The sequence below is a fragment of the Nomascus leucogenys genome, chromosome 17, assembly GCF_006542625.1.
Source record: "Nomascus leucogenys isolate Asia chromosome 17, Asia_NLE_v1, whole genome shotgun sequence".
NCBI lineage: Eukaryota > Metazoa > Chordata > Mammalia > Primates > Hylobatidae > Nomascus > Nomascus leucogenys.
The window spans coordinates 91,495,225-91,515,840 of record NC_044397.1 but is presented as its reverse complement, the minus strand read 5'-3'; the positions used below and the strand labels follow the sequence as shown (position 1 = coordinate 91,515,840).

At 54.5% G+C, this 20,616-nt stretch overlaps 1 protein-coding gene across 2 annotated transcripts; it reads left to right on the top strand.

Annotated features, from left to right (window-relative positions):
• Positions 1-1,038: 1,038 nt before the first annotated feature.
• Positions 1,039-20,470, top strand: FSD1 (fibronectin type III and SPRY domain containing 1). 2 transcript variants are annotated; one of them, XM_030796785.1, is made up of 13 exons: positions 1,039-2,055; positions 3,185-3,280; positions 3,437-3,568; positions 5,123-5,224; positions 7,494-7,516; positions 7,696-7,817; positions 8,949-9,158; positions 14,619-14,717; positions 15,793-15,952; positions 16,319-16,398; positions 19,612-19,772; positions 19,974-20,062; positions 20,159-20,470. In XM_030796785.1, the coding sequence occupies exons 1-13, from the start codon at positions 2,041-2,043 to the stop codon at positions 20,181-20,183; spliced, it is 1,314 nt and encodes a 437-aa protein (XP_030652645.1). In that variant the 5' UTR covers positions 1,039-2,040; the 3' UTR covers positions 20,184-20,470. The 2 variants fall into 2 exon arrangements, with proteins under 2 accessions (XP_030652645.1, XP_030652644.1); XM_030796784.1 differs by having other exon boundaries at positions 1,046-2,055; positions 19,612-19,863; positions 20,159-20,468.
• Positions 20,471-20,616: the final 146 nt, after the last annotated feature.

Sequence of the window (20,616 nt, the reverse complement as noted above, 5' to 3'; positions counted from 1 at the left end):
AAAAATACAGAAATTAGCTGGACATGGTGACGGGCGCCTGTAATCCCAGCTACTTGGGAGGCTGAGGCAGGAGAATGGCTTAAACCCGGGAGATGGAGGTTGCAGTGAGCCAAGATCACGCCACTGCACTCCAGCCTGTGCTACAAGAGCGAAACTCCGTCTCAGAAAAAAAGAAAAGAAACGCAGTGTACGCAAGTGAGTGGGGGGAATGCACCCCCGTGAGCTTTCTGGAAGGCTCTACATAAACACATCTAGGTACAGGAAGACACAGTGCGAGAGCAGGTGGCTCCGTGGGGGAGGGGCAGGCGGCATAGGCCTGAGTGGTGAGTTAAATGACAGGGTCCCTGCCTCAATTATTTTGCTCCCAAAATGTCTTTCTTTTGCTGGGCGCTGTAGCTCACACCTGTAATCCCAGTACTTTGTGAGGCTGAGGTGGGAGGATCGCTTGAGCCGAGTTTGAGATCATCCTGGGTAACATAGCGAGATCCAATCTCTATTTAAAAAAAAAAAAAAAAAAAAGATACAGGCTGGGCATGGTGGCCCAGGCCTGTAATCCCAGCACTTTGGGAGGCCAAGGCAGGTGGATCACCTGAGGTCAGGAGTTCAAGACCAGCCTAGCCAACATGGCAAAACCTGGTCTCTACTAAAAATACAAAAATTAGCTGGGCCTAGTGGTGGGCGTCTGTAGTCCCAGCTACTTAGTGGGGTTGAGGCAGGAGAATCGCTTGAACTGGGGAGACGGAGATTACAGGGAGCCGAGATCCTGCCACTGCACTCCAGCCTGGGCGACAGAGTGAGACCCTGTCTCAAAAAAGAAAAAAAAAAAAAGATACAAAACCAGCCCAGGGTGATGGTGCATGCCTATAGTCCCAGCCACTCGGGAGGCTGAGGCAGGAGGACCGCTTGAGCCCAGGAGTTGGAGGCTGCAGTAAGCCATGATTGCGCCACGTTACTCCAGCCTGAGCAACAGAGTGAGTCTCTGTCTCTAAAAAAAAAATGATAATAATTTTAAAAAGTCTTCCTTTGAGGTTCAGAGAAATAGATTTCTGTTGATAACTTTGGGTCCTATTACGTGGCCTGCTTGGGGGTCCCGTGGAGGAGGTTCATGGGCTCTTGAGTTCCTCCCAGCCCTGCACCCCTCACCCCTGATTCTGTAGTGCCTTCTGGGAGGAGGTGGCGAACCCACAGACCTCAATGTCTCAGACCCAACTGCAGAGTGACCTCCTTTCTCACTCGGACCTAGAAGGCCTGCATCATACACAGCGTTCCCCTCCACCACAGGGAGGTTCTGCGGTGGCTATGCCTGCAACTCCCCTGCAGACACATACACCCGCCCAACCTCCCCTACCCACTCCTTCCCCTCCCCAGAACATTCTGAAGCTCCACCCTTCCCCCCACCGTCTGCTGAGGGACCCTGGATAGATTAGGCCCCAGGTCCTTCCAAAGCTGGACACAGACATTCTTAGCTTCCGCACCCTGGGCTGGCACGGAGACTTCTGGAGGAGCTGTTGGAGCCTGGGGCTTTGTGGGGTGTATAGGAGTTCAGTTGTGACATAGGGACAAATAGAAAGAAGGCATTGGAGGCTAAACACCCTCTTGGGCAAAAGCCTTAGATTTTCAGTAAATGCCAGGCGGGCTAAACAATTTGAGTAACAACGGATAACCTGTGAGTGAACAAGTGGGGAAACTGAGGCACGGGAGCACTAGAGATGATTCTGAGGTCCCACGGTAGGGCCAGGGGTCGAGCCCCTTGTCTTCCGATCCAAGGCTCTCTCCGGCTCACATATCACCACCAACACCGCCCAGTGAGCCCCAGGCGCTGGATGTGAGGGCTCTCGGCGAGGCCAGCGCGGAACTACATTTCCCAGGCGGCCGCGGCGGGCGCGCCTGCGCAATGCGCGCGGTGATGGAGCGCTAACCGGGGGCGCGGCGGCGGCGAGGGCTCGGCTGGCCATTGGCTACTGGCCGCGGCAAAGGCAGCTTGGGGACCCAGCGTGCGCGGGGCCCGCGGGCCGGGCCGGGGTGACCTGGGCTGCAGCCATGGAAGAACAGAGGGTAGGACGGGGTGGGACAGGGCGGGCCCGCAGGGGCGTCGGGGGCGGGGAAGGGGACCAGGTGTTGCCGCAGCGCCCCCACTCCCTCCCCGCCTCCGCCCCAGCTGCTCTGCGGCCGAGGCCCCACCCCATCGTGACCCCGCCCGGATCTAGGCCCCCTACCCCAGTTTGGGACGCAGCTCCCCCACATCTTGGCTTGGGGCCAGGCACGTGCCTTCTACGCCCCCCGTCCCTGCCCAGTATCCCAGTCCCATCCCTGACCCCCATCCCCCACGCCCTCCCTCCTGGCTGCGGACCAGGCGTCCTGGCCCCCGCCCCACCCCTGGAAGACGCCCCGCCAGCTCCGCAGTGCGGACCCTACCGACCCTGCCCCAGGAAGAAGAAGCAGATCGGAGCCTGGGTCAGAGCGAGAGGCTCCCGAGTGGGATCCTCCCTCCCAGAATCCCCTGCCCTTCCCCAAGACCTCCCTGCCCCCTCCCCGCTTACCTGGCGCCCCCGCATCCCCGGCCCCCAGGTTCCACCTTTGCCCAGGTAATTTCTTTCTCCTTGTTTATGCTTCTCCCCCAGGTAGGCCCCACCCCTGTTCCGAGGCTAGCCCCCATCCCAGGCTATCCCACCTCCCTGGGGTTTTTCCTTCCACTGAGAACCCTTTCCCCAGGTTAGCCCATTTTCCAGCAGACATCTTTTCCTCTGGGGTTTTCTGTCCTCAGGCTAGCCCCTAACGCCCCACCTTCAGGATGTAGGTATCGGGTTGTAGCCTTTGTGCTCAAGCACGCCTGGTTCGGGGCCAGGGTCTGTCCCTTCCTGAGAGGTTCTCTGTGAGCCTCAGTTTCCTCTCCTGTAATATGGGGTAGCTTAGGGCGCCCAGCTGCTATGGGTGAGTTGTATCAGCCTGGAGCTTTACCTCCTGGCTGGTGCCCAAGCTCAATAGCGTGGCAGCCCCCACATCTCTCTGGATCCCTGGAGGGGAGCGCGGGTCAGGGAGCCTGGCCAGCTGAGGGGCTCACCTGCCTGCCGTGTGTGTGTGTGCACATGTGTGTACATGTGTGTGTACGTGTGTGTACCTGTGTGCGCACGTGTGTGTACGTGCGTGTGTGCACCTGTGTGTGTCCACACTTCTGGTGGTGCAGGAGGCCCTGAGGAAGATCATCAAAACACTGGCTGTGAAGAATGAGGAAATTCAGAGCTTTATCTACTCCCTGAAACAGATGCTGCTGAACGTGGAGGTGAAGACGGTGGGGGAGTCCTGGGGAGGTAGGGGGAGGGGAGGAAGCTGGAGGGTGCAGCCTTAGGAACTGGCCCATTGCTGTTGATGCCTGTGGGAGGTCTCAGGTTCCCCCTCTGAACACGGGCTTTGGCCAATACTGGCTGTTCTGACCCAGGCGAACTCAGTGAAGGTGCAGGAGGACCTCGAAGCAGAGTTCCAGTCCCTCTTCTCCGTCCTGGAGGAGCTGAAAGAAGGCATGCTTATGAAGATAAAACAGGACCGTGCCAGCCGCACCTACGAGCTGCAGGTGAGGGCTGGGGGCATCTTCCTCTCCCCCCTGCCCCTCCTACTCAACAGAACGTAGCTGGCCTCGGCATCTTCCTCCAAAAACTGGGTGCTCTGGAGTTTCTGATCTCTCCCCTGACCTCTCCATCCACCTGTACTCTCTCTTTTTTATTTTTTTGAGACGGAGGTCTCGCTCTGTCACCCAGGCTGGAGTGCAGTGGCATGATCTCGGCTCACTGCAACCTCCGCCTCCTGGGTTCAAGCGATTCTCCTGCCTCAGCCTCCCAAGTAGCTGGGATACAGGTACCTGCCATCATGCCGGGCTAATTTTCATATTTTTAGTAGAGATGAGGTTTCACCGTGTGGGCCAAGCTGACCTCAGGTGATCCTCCCGCCTCAGCCTCCCAAAGTGCTGGGATGACAGGCATGAGCCCCTGCGCCTGGCCCGTCTGTGCTGTCTCTGCATCCCCTCTCCATCACGGCGTCCCCGAGTCTGGCTCAGATCTTCTCCTCCTGTCTTCACTCAGTGCCTCCGGTTTCTCAGCCCTTCCCACTGGCCCCCCAGATCTGAAGGTATCACCTCCACTCAAACATCACCCATAGCTCCCGTGGGCTGTCACTCAGACTCCAAGCTGGAGTCACACAGGCTGCATCCAGACCTCCTGGGCAATTTCCCAACATCCCAGATTCCTGTCCCCGGGGGACTCTGGAGCCCTGGAGCTCAGGTGTGGCCTGGGCATGTGAGTTTTTGGTTTGTTTTGTTTTGAGACAGAGTCTTATTCTGTCACTCAGGCTGGAGTACAGTGGCGCAATCATACCTCACTGCAGCCTCCGCCTCCCAGGCTTAAGCGATTCTCCCATCTCAGCCTCCCAAGTAGCTAGGACCACAGGAAGGTGCCACCACGCCCAGCGAATTTTTGTATTTTTTGGTGGAGACTGGTTTTCACCATGTTGCCTAGACTAGTCTTGAACTCATGGGCTCAAGCGATCCTCCTGCCTTGTCCTCCCAAATTGCTGGGATTACAGGCATGAGCCACTGCGCCTGGCTCATGTGAGTTTTTGTTTTGTTTTGTTTTGTTTTTGAGATGGAGTCTTCCTCTGTCACCCAGGCTGGATCAGTGGCACAATCTCAGCTCACTGCAACCTCCGCCTCCCGGGTTCAAGTGATTCTCCTGCCTCAGCCTCACGAGTAGCTGGGATTACAGGTGCCCACCACCACACCCAGCTACTTTTTTCTATGTTTAGTAGAGACAGGGTTTCACTCTGTTGGCCAGGCTAGTCTTGAACTCCTGACCTCAGGCGATCCTCCCGCCTCAGCCTCCCAAAGTGCTGGGATTACAGGCCTGAGCCACCACACCCAGCCTTATGTGTTTTTAGGGAAGGGATTCCCCAGGGATTCTGTTCTGCTCCTGGAGCCCAGCCCCATTTGGTGGGGCGCTCAAGGCGCCAATCTCCATCTCTCACCTGGAGTTCGAGAAGCGAATGGTACCCTGGATGCCAAATGGGGTGGGGAGCCCTCGGGGGGCCTGAGGCAGTGGGGTGAGTTGTCCCCTCCTTTGGTGCCCGGTATCCACAGAACCAGCTGGCTGCCTGCACACGGGCCCTGGAGAGCTCTGAGGAGCTTCTGGAGACAGCCAACCAGACTCTGCAGGCCATGGACAGCGAGGACTTTCCTCAGGTGGGTACCTCTGATGCTGCCAGGTAAAGAACAGTGTGCCCAGTCGCATTTGCATTTCAGGTGAACAAGCACACTTTTAGTGTAAGTATAGCCCACCCATGCCATAGTTAGCAAAAGCACATACTGATACCAAGAAAGTGTCCAGGCCAGGAGCAGTGGCTACGCCTGTAATCCCAGCACTTTGGGAGGCCAAGGCAGTGGATCACCTGAGGTCAGGAGTTCAAGACTAGCCTAGCCAACACGGTGAAACCCTGTCTCTACTAAAAATACAAAAATTAGCTGGATGTGGTGGTGGGCGCCTGTAATCCCAGCTACTTGGGAGGCTGAGGCGGGAGAATCGCTTGAACCTGGGAGGCAGAGGTTGCCGTGAGCTGAGATTGTGCCACCATACTCCAGACTGGGCAACAGAGCGAGTCTTCATCTCAAAAACAAAGAAAAAGAAAAGAAAAGAAAGCATTCAGGCTGGGTGCAGTGGCTCATGTGTGTAATACCAGCAGTTTGGGAGGCCGAGGCAGGAGGATTGCTCGAGGCCAGGAGTTTCAGACCAACATGGGCAACATAGTGAAACCCCATCTCTACAAAAAATAAAATAATTGGCCAGGCACAGGGGCTCATGCCTGTAATCCCAGCACTTTGGGAGGCTGAGGTGGGCGGATCATGAGGTCAGGAGATCGAGACCATCCTGGCTAACACAGTGAAACCCCGTCTCTACTAAAAAAAAATACAAAAAAATTAGCCAGGCATGGTGGCGGGCCCCTGTAGTTCCAGCTACTCGGGAGGCTGAGGCAGGAGAATGGTGTGAACCCGGGAGGCCGAGCTTGCAGTGAGCCAAGATTGGGCCACTGCACTCCAGCCTGGGCGACAGAGCGAGACTCCGTCGCAAAAAAAAAGAGATTGAGACCATCTTGGCTAAGACGGTGAAACTCCGGCTCTACTAAATATACAAAAATTTAGCCAGGCATTGTGGCGGGCACCTGTAGTCCCAGCTACTCAGGAGGTTGAGGCAGGAGGATGGTGTGAACCCGGGAGGTGGAGCTTGCAGTGAGCAGAGATCGCGCCACTGCACTCCAGCCTGGGTGACAGAGCGAAGCTCCGTCTCAAAAAATAAAATAAAATAAAATAATTAGCTGGGTGTGGTGGCACGCGCCTGTGGTCCCAGCTACTCAAGAGGCTGAAGTGGGAGGATTGTTTGAGCTCCAGAGTTCAAAGTTACAATAAGCCGTGATTGTTACACTGCACTCTAGCCTGAGGGACAGAGCCAGACCTTGTCTCAAAAAAAAAAAAGTATTCATTGTTGATCTGAAATGCAAATGAATACTTTTTTAGTGTAAGGAGATATATATGTACACTAAGAACTGCATTTGTGTGAGTATATCCCAAAGAGTGCATGGGACATAGTCATGATTTATCTGAAATGCCAATTTAACTGGGCATCCTGTAGTTTTATTTAGTGAATTTGCCAGCTGTATGTGCTGGGTGTGGGCAGGAGGTTGGGGTGGGGATGGGAGCCTGTCTTGGCCATCCTGTGTCTTCAGGGCACAGTCCAGAAGTGCAGGGACACTTTGGCAAATGCCTTCCTCACGAGGCCTCAGTCTTCATGTCTGTAGAGTGGCTTTATGATTTGGTAGAAACAAATCTTTGGGCCGGGCGCAGTGGCTCACGCCTGTAATCCCAGCTTTGGGAGGATGAGGTCAGGAGATCGAGACAAGCCTGGCTAACACAGTGAAACCCCATCTCTACTAAAAATACAAAAAATCAGCCGGGCGTGGTGGCAGGCGCCTGTAGTCACAGCTACTCGGGAGGCTGAGGCAGGAGAACGGCGTGAATCCGGGAGGCGGAGCTTGCAGTGAGCCGAGATCGTGCCACTGCGCTCCAGCTTGGGCGACAGAGCAAGACTCCATCTCAAAAAAAAAACACAAAAAATGAAGCAAATCTTTGGGCGGGGTGCGGTGGCTCATGCCTGTAATCCCAGCACTTTGGGAGGCCAAGGCGGGCGGATCACCTGAGGTCAGGAGTTTGAGACCAGCCTGGCCAACATGGCGAAACTCCATCTCTCTAAAAATACAAAAAATTGGCCAGGCGTGGTGGTGGGTGCCTGTAATCCCAGCTACTCAGGAGGCTGAGGCAGGAGAATTGCTTGAACCAGGGATGTGGAGGTTGCAGTGAGCCAAGATCACTCCATTGCTAATCCAGCCTGGACAACAGAGCAAGACTCCATCTCAAAAAAAAAAAAAAAAAGAAATCTTTGTTGTTTTGTTCCTCTCTCTAGGCTGCCAAGCAAATCAAAGATGGGTAAGATGCTGGGGTCTGGCCCTCAACCCACTTCCCTGCCCCTGGTGTGAAGACAGGGGCCGCCTGGTGAGGGTGTCTCAGCTCAGAGCCCTGGATGGGAGCCCTGGGGAGGGGCCCCCTCGTGCCACAGATGACCAGGCCTGGTCCCCCGCGCAACGCCTGCCACCTCCTTCCCGCAGAGTGACCATGGCCCCTGCCTTCCGGCTATCATTGAAAGCGAAGGTCAGTGACAACATGAGTCACCTCATGGTGGACTTCGCACAAGAGCGGCAGATGCTACAGGCACTCAAGTTCCTGCCTGGTGAGAGGGGCACGCACTGGAGGGCCAGGACTTCCGGGGAATGACCTGGGAGGCTAGGGAGGCCCTGAAACAGGACCTGGAGTAAGGTGGACGGCCCGGTGTCTGAATTCCACCTGGGGGAGGTGGAGCTCTGAGAATTCCACGTCCTGTGGGGGCGGGTGGAGTCCTCATGGAGCCCTGCCCCTGGGTGGAGCCATGGGAAGACCCTACCCACTGTGTAGTGACATCCTGGGAAAATCCTGTCCTCAGGGTGGAGCCCTGAGAATAGCAGGTCCTGTGGGGGTGGAGTATTCATCAAGTCCCGCCCATGGGTGGAGCCATCAGAAAGCCCCACCCACCAGGGGGTGAGGGCCTGGGAAAACTCTGTCCCCAGAGGTGGAGCCCTGAGAATACCATGCCCCTGGGGGAGCGGAGCCCTCCCGAGACCTTCCTGGATAGAGCCATGAGAAGGGCCCGCCCACCACATGGTAGCTCCTGGGAAAACCCTATTTCCAGGGATGGAGCCCTGAGAAGGCCACGCCCCCGAGGAGAAATGGGCTGAGAACCCAGGCTGTCTATGATGCAGCCCCAAAGAAAGCCACATCCCTCATTGGCAGAGATTTTGGAATAATTCTGCCCGTAAATGATGGAATCCCAAGAAAGCTCAGCCCTCCCCCAACCCGCTGATGGAACCTTAAGAGTCTCCATGGCCGGGCGTGGTGGCTCACGCCTGGAATCCCAACACTTTGGGAGGCTGAGGCAGGTGAATCACTTGAGGTCAGGAGTTCAAGACCAGCCTGGCCAACATGGAGAAACCCTGTGTCTACTAAAAACATAAAAAATTAGCCGGGCGTGGTGGCTCACGCCTGTAATCCCAGCTACTCAGGAGGCTGAGGCAGGAGAATCGCTTGAACCAGGGAGCTGGAGGTTGCAGTGAGCCAAGATCGTGCCACTGCACTCCAGCCTGGGTGACAAGAGCAAGACTCTGTCTTTAAAAAAAAAAAAAAGGTCTCCAGCCTGCCAAGCATGGAACCCCTTTATGGCTCTGCCCCCAAAATTGTCCATCATGTGGTTGGGCGGCCCTGCAGCAAGCCTCCTGCCCCCTGAACCAGGCACAGAATCCTGACCCCCTCTCCCTTCCATCCTGGTCAGTGCCCAGCGCACCCGTGATCGACCTGGCTGAGTCCCTGGTGGCAGATAACTGTGTGACCCTGGTGTGGCGCATGCCAGATGAGGACAGCAAGATTGACCACTACGTGCTGGAGTACCGGCGGACCAACTTCGAAGGCCCGCCCCGCCTCAAGGAGGACCAGCCCTGGATGGTCATCGAGGGCATCCGGCAGACAGAGTACACCCTGACAGGTAAGGGCAGTGTGCGCCAGCTCCGCCCAGCTGTGAACAGCCACCTCTTCCAGGCTCCTGTCTCGCCATCAGTCATTGGGGGCCTTGGGGACGATCTCCGAAGCTCATGGGGTGTGGAAGCAGCCTGAGGAAGCGGATCAGAAATACGAGACAGTGGCCGGGCGGGGTGGCTCATGCCTGTAATCCCAGCACTTTGGGAGGCTGAAGCGGGTGGATCGCCTGAGGTCAGGAGTTCAAGACCAGCCTGGCCAACGTGGTGAAACCCTGTCTCTACTAAAAATACAAAAAAATTAGCCAGGCGGCCGGGCGCGGTGGCTCATGCTTGTAATCCCAGCACTTTGGGAGGCCGAGGCGGGCGGATCACGAGGTCAGGAGATTGAGACCACGGTGAAACCCTGTCTCTACTAAAAATACAAAAAAAAATTAGCCGGGCGTGGTGGCGGGCGCCTGTAGTCCCAGCTACTTGGAGAGGCTGAGGCAGGAGAATGGCGTGAACCCGGGAGGTGGAGCTTGCAGTGAGCCGAGATCGCGCCACTGCACTCCAGCCTGGGCGACAGAGCGAGACTCCGTCTCAAAAAAAAAAAAAAAAAAAAAAAAATTAGCCAGGCATGGTATCGGGCACCTGTAATCCCAGCTACTCGGGAGGCTGAGGTGGGAGAATCGCTTGAACCTGGAAGGTGGAGCTGGCACTGAGCCGAGATCACCTATTGCACTCCAGCCTGGGCAACAAAAGTGAAACTCATCTCAAAAAAAAAAAAAATAATAATAATAATGAATATAGGCCGGGCGCGGTAGCTCACGCCTGTAATCCCAGCACTTTGGGAGGCCGAGGTGGGCCGATCACGAGGTCAGGAGATGGAGACCATCCTGGCTAACATGGTGAAATACCGTATCTACTAAAAAAATACAAAAAATTAGCTGGGCGTGGTGGCGGGCGCCTGTAGTCCCAGCTACTTGGGAGGCTGAGGCAGGAGAATGGCATGAACTCGGGAAGTGGAGCTTGCAGTCAGCCTAGATCACGCCACTGCACTCCAGCTTGGACGACAGGGCAAGACTCCGTCTCAAAAAATAAATAATAATAATAATGAATATATTTTTCTAGACATGGGATCCTGCCATTTCCCTAGGCTGGTCTCCAACCCCTGGCCACAAGCAGTCCTGCCTCAGCCTCCCAAATAGCTGGGTACTGTCCTCAGAGCAGGGAACAAAGCAGACAATAATCTTTTCCCTCCTAGAGCTGGCATTCTGGATTCACCCTCCAAGTATTTGGGGTCCTCCTTGGCAGTTACAAGAAATTGAAAGCTGGCCGGGCATGGTGGCTAAAGCCTGTGATACAGCACTTTGGGAGGCTGAGGCAAGAGGATTGCTTGAGGCCAGGAGCTGGAGACCAGCTTGGGTAACAAAGCAAGAGCCCATCTATTAAAAAAAAAAAAAATTTAAAGTTACCTGAGCATGGTGGTCCCAGCTACCAAGGGAGGCTAAGGTGGGAGGATTGTTTGAGCCCAGGAATTGGAGGCTGCAGTGAGGCATGACTGCACCACCGCACTCCAGCCTGAACAACAGGGCAAGACCCTGTGTCCACAAAACAGAGAGAGAAATAAAGAAAAAAAAAACAAAACCCCAAGGAATCCACCCAGCTGGTGGAGGTAGGGTCTGAAGGGCGGAAGCCTCATGAGATTAAAAAGCCATCCTGGCAGGCGGTGGTCACGCTGTAAGCATTGGGGCTAGGCGAGGGTAGAGGGAAGGATCCATGGAACCGTCCTAAAAAAAAAATAGCTGGGTGGCGGGCGTAATCCGCCTCGGATGAGCGAAGATGCTGAGCCAGAAGGGGTGCAGTGTCGAATTGGCTACGACCAGCCTGTACAGAGTAGACCCGTCAAAAAAAAAAAAAAAAAAAAGCATCCTGGGGCGGTGGTCACGCTGTAATCCCAGCACTTTGGGAGGCTGAGGTGGGTGGATCACTTGAGGTCAGGAGTTCAAGACCAGCCTGGCCAGCATGGTAAAACCCTGTCTCTACTAAAAATGCAAAAAAGTTAGTGGGGCATGGTGGCAGATGCCTGTAGTCCCAGCTACTTGGGAGGCTGAGGAGTGAGAATCACTTGAACCTGGGAGGTGGAGGCTGCAGTGAGCAGAGATCGCGCCACTGCACTCCAGCTTGGGCGACAGAGCAAGGGAGACTGAGGCAGGAGAATGGCGTGAACTCGGGAAGCGGAGCTTGCAGTGAGCCTAGATCGCGCCACTGCACTCCAGCCTGGGCGACAGAGCAAGACTGTGTCTTGCTACAGAGGGAGACTCCGTCTCAAAAAAAAGAAGAAAAAAAAAGCCATCCTGATCCAGGGGAAACCCTGAGGGGCGGGGAGAGGCTGGCTGACGGGTTTAACTATCACCATTCACTAGCTGCTTTTGGGCTGTAATCAGCCGGCTAGTTATCTGTAATTAGCATACATGGTTAATCATGAGCATGCTAATTGCAGGGGGAAAAGTCATCAGCCGCAGGAGCTGCAAACAGCTATTGGCTTATCCTTTGCTTGAGAATCAAAATGAACACACCCCTTTTATTTGTTGTAAATAGGATTCCTCAAATCCCTCCTCCAAGCGCCCCTGCCTTTTGGTTTTGTTTTCTTGTAACTTTGTATTTTGAAATAATTATAGATCCATAGGAAGTTGCCAAAACAACTAAAACAAAAAGTACAGTGAGGACCCATGTAGTCAGCATAAAACCCGAGAAATGGACAGGGGTGCAGTGGACTCACATTCTATCTTTTTTTTTTTTTTTCGAGGTGGAGTCTCGCTTTGTCGCCCAGGCTGGAGTGCAGTGGCCTGATCTGGGCTCACTGCAACCTCCACCTCCCGGGTTCAGGCTAATTCTCCTGTCTCAGCCTCCCCAGTAACTGGGATTACAGGCGCCCACCACCATGCCTGGCTAATTTTTGTATTTTTAGTAGGGATGGGGTTTCTCCATGTTGACCAGGCTAGTCTCTAACTCCTAACCTCTGGTGATCCGCCCCCCTTGGCCTCCCAAAGTGCTGGGATGACAGGCATGAGCCACCGCGCCCGGCCACATTTTACCAGTTTTACACGTGCTCATTCGGATGTGCATATATAATTCCACACAGTTTTCTCCCATGTGTAATTTCATGTCACCACCAACACCACGGTCGAAGTATAGATCTGTCACTACGAGGCTTCCAGGTGCTACGCTTTATAACCATGGCTTCCTGCTTTTGACAAACTTCCTAGTGAGTGAATTCCTCAGGGCAGAAAGTTGGATTCATGGAAAGCTGTGCAGGAGCGAGGATACTGATGAAAGCAGCTGCCTATGTGGTCGTTTGCAATCCACCTACTGTTTTATTGATTGCTTGGAAAGATGGGAGGGTTTGGGCTATTTTCTTCTTTCTTTCCCTTTTTTCTTTTTTCTTTTTTTTTGAGACAGAATCTTGCTCTGTCGCCCAGGCTGGAGTACAGTGGCTTGATCTCGGCTCACTGCAACCTCTGCCTCCCAGGTTCAAGTGATTCTTCTGCCCCAGCCTCCCAAGTAGCTTAGACTACAGGCACTACAGGCATGCGCCCGAACGCCTGGTTAATTTTTTTTTTTTTTTGAGATGGAGTCTCGCTCTGTCGCCCAGGCTGGAGTGCAGTGGCGCGATCTTGGCTCACTGCAAGCTCCGCCTCCCGGGTTCCCGCCGTTCTCCTGCCTCAGCCTCCCGAGTAGCTGGGACTACAGGTGCCCGCCACCACGTCTGGCTAATTTTTTATATTTTTAGTAGAGACGGGTTTTCACTGTGTTAGCCAGGATGGTCTCGATCTCCTGACCTTGTGATCTGCCTGCCTCGGCCTCACAAAGTGCTGGGATTTCAGGCGTGAGCCACTGCATCCGGCCTTTTTTTTTTTTTTTTTTTTTTTGAGTTGCAGTCTCACTCTGTCACCCAGGCTGGAGTGCAATGGTGTGATCTTTGGCTCACTGCAACCTCTGCCTCCCGGGTTCAAGCAATTCTCCTGCCCCAGCCTCCTGAGTAGCTGGGATTACAGGCCCCCGCCACCATACCTGGCTAATTTTTGTATTTTCAGTAGAGACGGGGTTTCACCTTATTGGCCAGGCTGGTCTCTTGGCCAGGCTGGTCTCGAACTCCTGACCTCAGGTGATCTGCCTGCCTCGGCCTCCCAAAGTGCTGGGATTATAGGCGTGAGCCACCGCGTCTAGCCAGTTTTTGTGTTTTTTAGTAGAGACAGAGTTTCAGCATGCTGGCCAGGCTGGTCTCAAACTCCTGACCTTATGGGTTTCTCCTGCCTCCATCTCCCAAATGTGCTGGGATTACAGGCGTGAGCTGCCACCCTCGGCCTTTTTTTTTTTTTTGAAAGACACGTTCTTGCTATGTAGCACAGGCTGGAGTGCAGTGATGCAATCATAGCTCTCTGCAGCTTCAGCCTCTTGGGCTCACATGCTCCTCCTCCCTCAGCCTCCTGAGTAACTGGGACTACAGGTGTGCACCACCACACCCAGCTAATTTTTTTGGAGGGGGGACGGAGTTTCGCTCTGTCACCCAGGCTAGAGTGCAGTGGCGCGATCTTGGCTCACTGCAACCTCTGCCTCCCGGGTTCAAGCGATTCTCCTTCCACAGCCTCCTGAGTAGCTGGGATTACAGGCCCCACCCCCCACCAATTTTTATATTTTTAGTGGAGATGGGGTTTCATCATGTTGGCCAGGCTGGTCTCGAACACCTGACCTCAAGTGATCTGCCCACTTTGGCCTCCCAAAGTGCTGACATTACAGGTGTGAGCCACCGCACCCAGACTAATTTTTTATTTTTTATTATTTATTTATTTGAGACAGAATCTCAAATAAACGTGTTGCCCAGGCTGGAGTGCAGTCATGCAGTACACATCTCTGAAACAGTCACTGTGACAGGGTCTTAAAGCATCCTGATTGGTCTATGTGGGTTGGAGGCGGAGTCAAGTAATTCATAGCCCCTCAGGGAGAGGAGGGCAAGGAATGGTCTCAGGGATAAGCTGTTTGTTTATTTTTTATTTTTTTATATTTTTTGAGGTGGAGTTTCGTTCTTGTTTCCCAGGCTGGAGTGCAATGGCATGATCATGGCTCACTGCAACCTCCACCTCCACCTCCCCGGTTCAAGCTATTCTCCTGCCTCAGCCTCCTGAGTAGCTGGGATTACAGGCATGCGCCACCACATCCGGCTAATTTTTTGCATTTTTCGTAGAGACGGGGTTTCACTATGTTGATCAGGCTGGTCTCGAACTCCCGACCTCAGTTGATCCGTGCACCTCTGCCTTCCAAAGTGCTGGGATGACAGGCGTGAGCCAGTGCGCCCGGCTGGATAAGATGTTTATAAGGTGGTTCTTAGAATGGCGTTGGGAATCACTGTGGGACATGACAGCTTTAACCCATGACTGAGAGTCTCAGGGAATAATACACAGTGTTGAAATGCCTCTCTTGCCTCCCAGGTCTCAAGTTTGACATGAAATACATGAACTTCCGTGTGAAGGCCTGTAACAAGGCAGTTGCAGGAGAGTTCTCTGAGCCGATGACTGTGGAGACACCAGGTGACTGGATTCCACCCTTGTCCTACCCCTAACTCCATGGCCCCGTCCTCCCACGGTCCCCAGAGACCATGAGAATCCTCGAAGCAGGGTAACTTTGTTGCCCTGGCTGCCAGGAAGCCCAAAGCTCCGTCCACAGTTGGCTTCCTTAGCCTGAGTGTCTGCTATAACCCTATTTTTGTCCTTTGCTTCTGAGGTTTACCCCAGTATATCTCGATGGTTTTTATATACAGCCACACACACTCTCTCTTTGCCAGAAAATAGAGAAGTCTTCTATAGAGCTGGGGATGAGATTTGAGTAGTGAAGACCGATTCCAGAGCCTTTCACAGTGACACCTTCGCATGCCCTGCTAGGAAGGAAGTCCCTCTGAATTCTAGCCTAACTCCCTTGTGCTGTAGCCCAGCCCCTTTTTTGGGATTAGTCCTCCATGGAAGCACAGGGTAGTGCAATTGGCTTGAAAATGCCTCCAGAGGCCGGGCACGGTGGCTCACACCTGTAATCCCAGCACTTTGGGAGGCTGAGGTGGGCGGATCACGAGGTCAGGAGTTCGAAACCAGCCTGGCCAATATGGTGAAACCCCATCTCTACTGAAAATACAAAAATTAGCTGGGAGTGGTAGCGTTCACCTGTAGTCCCAGCTACTTCGGAGGCTGAGGCAGGAGAATCGCTTGAACCCAGGAGGGGGAGGTTGCAGTGAGCTAAGATTGTGCCATAGCACTCCAGCGTGGGCGACAGAGACTCCATCTCAAAACAAAAAAAAAAGAAAATGCCTCCAGACCCGGGAGGGAGACTTTTAGGCAATAACCCTCGGCCTTTGCGCCTCTGGCTCCATGTTCTGTCCCCTCTACCCTTTGCCATCTTGTCTCTCCTGTTGTCTTTCTGCTTGTCCGTCTCTATATCTGTCTCTCTCTGAGCCTTTGTTGGTCTCTTATCTCTGTCTTGGACTCTTGTCTCCTTGGCTCTTTGATTCTCTGTCCCTGTCTTGGTCTGTCTTGGTCACTGTCTGTCTCTCTGTCTCTCTCTCGTGTCTCTCCGGGATTCCCCATCTCTGTGACTCCCACGTCTGCCCGGCCCCAGCGTTCATGTTCCGCCTGGATGCGTCCACATCCCACCAGAACCTGCGGGTGGATGATCTCTCCGTGGAGTGGGACGCTATGGGCGGGAAGGTTCAGGATATCAAGGCTCGCGAGAAAGATGGCAAGGGGCGGACGGCGTCTCCCATCAACTCCCCAGCCAGGTAGCCTGCCCCCTCCCCTCCCTAAGTCTCTGGTGGAGAAGATCAATCTGGACATGGACACAGAGCCCAGTGTGGTCAGAGCTGGCATGGAGAGGGGACCTGGGGCTGGTGGAACCCAGAGAGGGAATGAGGGGAGAGGAGGTTTTGAGTGGGGTTTTGATGGTTAAATAGGAGTTTGCCAGATGATGGAGGGCACAGGCATGTACTGATATAAACATGAGGTGCTCGATGTATAGATAGAGCCAAATACTGCCAGAGATTGACCCAACATCCACAGTGGTTGGGGTGGACTAGGGTAGCCTTACCATGGGAGAGATAAGTGTTGACCTGAGCCTCCTGAGCCTGCCCACTCCCTGCCCACCACAGAGGTACTCCATCTCCCAAGAGGATGCCCTCAGGTCGTGGGGGACGGGACCGCTTCACCGCTGAGTCCTACACAGTTCTGGGTAAGGAAGGGGAGAAGAAAGGGGAGAAGGGAGTTTTGGGCAGGGGCCTAATGGTGGGGGTTGAGGGAGAACCTTTGCCTTTGGCTGCGGAAATAGGCAGCCATCAGCAAAGCTGCTCCCGGAATAACAGGTTATTCTGGCACTGCCCAGATGGAAATGTTTCGGGGTAAGAGATTGCTGGGGAAAGCCAGAATTTATGGAGTGAAGGAAAGAGACTCTGGACCAGACAGTGCCTGGGCAGGAGCTTGGGGGCAATTTTCTGGACTCCAAGGAGTATCTGGGACTTGGGGAGTAGCTGGGATTTAGGGAGTAGCTGGGATTTCAGGAGTAGCTGGAAAGAATGGTTGCCTATAGAGCAGCTGGGTTTGTGGGGGAGCTGAAGCCAGGCAGGAGTTTTGGGGGATCACCAGAGGGTATGTGGAGGAGCCAGAGAAAACAGTGTGAAGAGAAGTCAATAGCAGCATAGGAATGATTGGATCCTGTGAAGAAGCTGGAGTTAGTGGAGGACGGGCAAGGGAGGAACTGGAGTTTAGGGGAATTGCTACTGTTCACAATAGAGCTGGAGAAAGAGGCTAAAGTATGAGGAAGTCACTGTGGTCAGGAATATCTAGGGAGAAGGAAGTTAGGGAGTAGCTGGGGTCATGAGGATAAGCTAGGGCCTAAGGGGAAGTTATGGTTCTATGGGGATCTACATTTTCTTGGGAGCACCTGGGATTGGTGAGAGTTTTAGGGAGAAGCAGAAGATACAGGGAGTTGTCATTGGAGTTGCTGAGATTTGAGAGAGAGAGAGAGAGAGATCATCCTTGGGAAAGGGCCTGGATAATTTGTGGTTTGGGGAGTAGCTGAGATCAGGGAGGAGCAGACCTGGAGAAGACATGTGTATAGAGGTTCATCTTGTATCTGGAGGGGAGCTGAGATATGATACAGAGATCAGTTGTGATCTGGGAGGGGCAAGAGTATGAGGAGAAGCTGAAGCTCATGGAATAGCTGCATTGGGTGAAGGAGTAGCTGAGATGGCAAGAACCTGGATCTGGGGCCTGGGGAGGATCTCAGCTCTGGAGAGAATCTGGATTGTGTACAGAGCTGAAGCCAAGGGGTATCCCAATTCAGAGGGTTCCTGCAGAGTGTGACGGAGGCTTGAGGAACACCTGGATTCCAGGAGGAGCTGAGGCCTGGAGAGTATCTGGCTTGGGGAATGCTTTGGGGGAACTTCTGGCCTCAGCAGTAGCTGAGGCCTGGGAGAACCTGCCTTCCACACGGAGTTGGGGTCTGGATAGAATCTGGATTCAGAGAGCAAGAGGAGGAGGGAGTCTTGAGTCCTGGGGAGTATCTGGACTCTGTCACAGCCAGGAGCTAGAGGGAGCTTCCAGACTCTGCCAGAGCCGAGAACTAGGGGGAGCATCTGGACCCTGCCAGAGCTGGGAACTAGGGGGAGCATCTGGACCGAGAAGGACTTGAGGCCTGTGGGAACACTATGAGTCTTCCAGGAAAAAGGATTTGAGGATGATCTGGTTTCTGGGAAGGACTGGAGGGGTATTTGGACATGGGGAGGAACTGAAGGAAGTTTCTATGGCTTAGAGGAGTCTGGAAGGAGTAGCTTGGGCTTGTAGAGAATCTGAAAGGAGTAACTGAGGCTTGGGGAGTATCTGGGCTTAATAAATTTCTGGAGGAAGTTGATAAAGCTTAGGAGTATCTGGGGGGAATACCCGGGAATCAAGGAATATTTGGAGGGAATAGCTGGGACTTGAGGAGCATCTGGAGGGAATAGCTGCAGCCTGAGGAGTATCTGGGGGGAATAGCTGGGACTGAGGAGTATCTGGGGGAAACAGCTGGGACTGAGGAGTATCTGGGGGAAATAGCTGGGACTGAGGAGTATCTGGAGGGGAATAGCTGGGACCCTGAAGAGTATCTGGGAGAAATAGCTGGGACTGAGGAGTATCTGGGGAAATAGCTGGGACTGAGGAGTATCTGGAGGGAAATAGCTGGGACTGAGGAATATCTGGGGGAAATAGCTGGGACTGAGGAGTATCGGGGGAAATAGCTGGGACTGAGGAGTATCTGGGGGAAAAGCTGGGACTGAGGAGTATCTGGAGGGGAATAGCTGGGACTCAGGAGTATCTGGGGAGAATAGCTGGGACTCAGGAGTATCTGGGGAAAATAGCTGGGACTCAGGAGTATCTGGAGGGGAATAGCTGGGACTGAGGAGTATCTGGAGGGGAATAGCTGGGACTGAGGCATATCTGGGGGAAATAGCTGAGACTGAGGAGTATCTGGGGAAATAGCTGGGACCGAGGAGTATCTAGGGGAAATAGCTGGGACTGAGGAATATCTGGGGGAAATAGCTGGGACTGAGGAGTGTCTGGGGAAATAGCTGGGACTGAGGAGTATCTGGGGGGAATAGCTGGGACTGAGGAGTATCTGGGGGAAATAGCTGGGACTGAGGAGTATCTGGAGAGGAATAGCTGAGACTGAGGAGTATCTGGGGGGAATAGCTGGGACTGTGGAGTATCTGGAGGGGAATAGCTGGGACTGAGGAGTATCTGGAGGGGAATAGCTGGGACTGAGGCGTATCTGGGGGGAATAGCTGGGACTGAGGAGTATCTGGGGAAAACAGCTGGGACTGAGGAATATATGGGGGAAACAGCTGGGACTGAGGAGTATCTGGAGGGAATAGCAGGGACAGTGGAGTATCTGAAGGGAATAGCTGGAGCCCAAGGAGTATCTTGAGGGAATAGCTGGAGCTCAAGGAGTATCTGGAGGGAAGAGCTGGGGACCAAGGAGTGTCTGGAGGGAATAGCTAGAACACAGGGAGTATCTGGAGGGAATAGCTGGGAACCAAGGAGTGTCTGGAGGGAATACCTGGAACACAGGGAGTATCTGGAGGGAATAGCTGGGGCCCAAGGAATATCTGGAGGGAATATCTGGGGCCCAAGGAGTGTCTGGAGGGAATAGCTGGGGCCCAAGGAGTGTCTGGAGGGAATAGCTGGGAACTTGAGGCGTATCTGAAGGGAATAGCTGGGGTTCAAGGGGTACCTCGGGGGAATAGCTGGGAACCCGAGGAGTATCTGGGGGGTACAGCTAGGAACCTGAGGAGTATCTGGAGGGAGCAGTTGTGGTGTAAGGAGCACCTTGGGGGCTGGCCCTTTGTGGAAGGGCATCTGTGGTCCAGTTCTATCCATTTCCCCTGCCCACCCCTCCTGCCCTGCGCCACAGGGGACACGCTGATCGACGGCGGGGAGCATTACTGGGAGGTGCGCTACGAGCCGGACAGCAAGGCGTTCGGCGTGGGCGTGGCCTACCGCAGCCTGGGCCGCTTCGAGCAACTGGGCAAGACGGCCGCCTCCTGGTGCCTGCACGTCAACAATTGGCTGCAGGTCAGCTTCACGGCCAAGCACGCCAACAAGGTCAAGGTGCTGGATGCCCCCGTGCCCGACTGCCTGGGTGTGCACTGTGACTTCCACCAAGGTGACCCCAAGCCCCAGCTGCCGTCTCTGGCTGCCCCTGCCTGAGTCCCCTCCACCTGCCCCCATCCGACTTCTGACCGGTCCCACTGTCACTCTGCCCTCCCACCCCAGGCCTCCTGTCCTTCTACAATGCCCGCACCAAACAAGTGCTGCACACTTTCAAGACCAGGTTCACACAGCCACTGCTGCCTGCTTTCACGGTGAGCTGCCCTCCGCGGCCCAGCGGGAGGAGAGGGTGGTGCTGGGCACTGGAGTTCGAAGCTGAGCCCCTCCTGCCTCCCCCCGCTGTCCCTCAGGTATGGTGTGGCAGCTTCCAGGTGACAACAGGCCTGCAGGTTCCCAGTGCTGTGCGCTGCCTGCAAAAGCGAGGCAGTGCTACCAGCAGCTCCAACACCAGCCTCACCTAGGCTCCCAGGCACCCACCCAGCTGGGGTGTTTTTAGGGGAGCTGCCGCCAGGCCCAGGCTGCTGGAGCCAGGCACCCTCCTCTGTCACTTGCTGCTTGGAGCCTTAACTCCAGATGCGGGGGTCACCAAGAGGGAGTGGGCACCCTGGCGGGCCCTCTCCCCACCTCACCTCTTTAATAAAGGTCAGACACTGGCCAGGCCAGGCCGCGGTGCTGGTTCTTTGGGCCTGGGTGTGGCACCGGGAACTCAGCCTTCCCAGCTGTAAAATGGGCTTTTCTCACAGGATATGGTGGTAGATTTCACTGAGCTGAGGGTCACTGGGAGTAAATGGGGCCATCCGCAGGCAGA

Coding starts and splice junctions, on each gene's coding strand:
- FSD1 (XM_030796784.1), top strand. Junction 5,225..7,493: donor ACAGCGAGGACTTTCCTCAG/GTGGGTACCTCT, acceptor TCCTCTCTCTAG/GCTGCCAAGCAAATCAAAGA. Junction 19,864..19,973: donor GCACTGTGACTTCCACCAAG/GTGACCCCAAGC, acceptor CTCCCACCCCAG/GCCTCCTGTCCTTCTACAAT.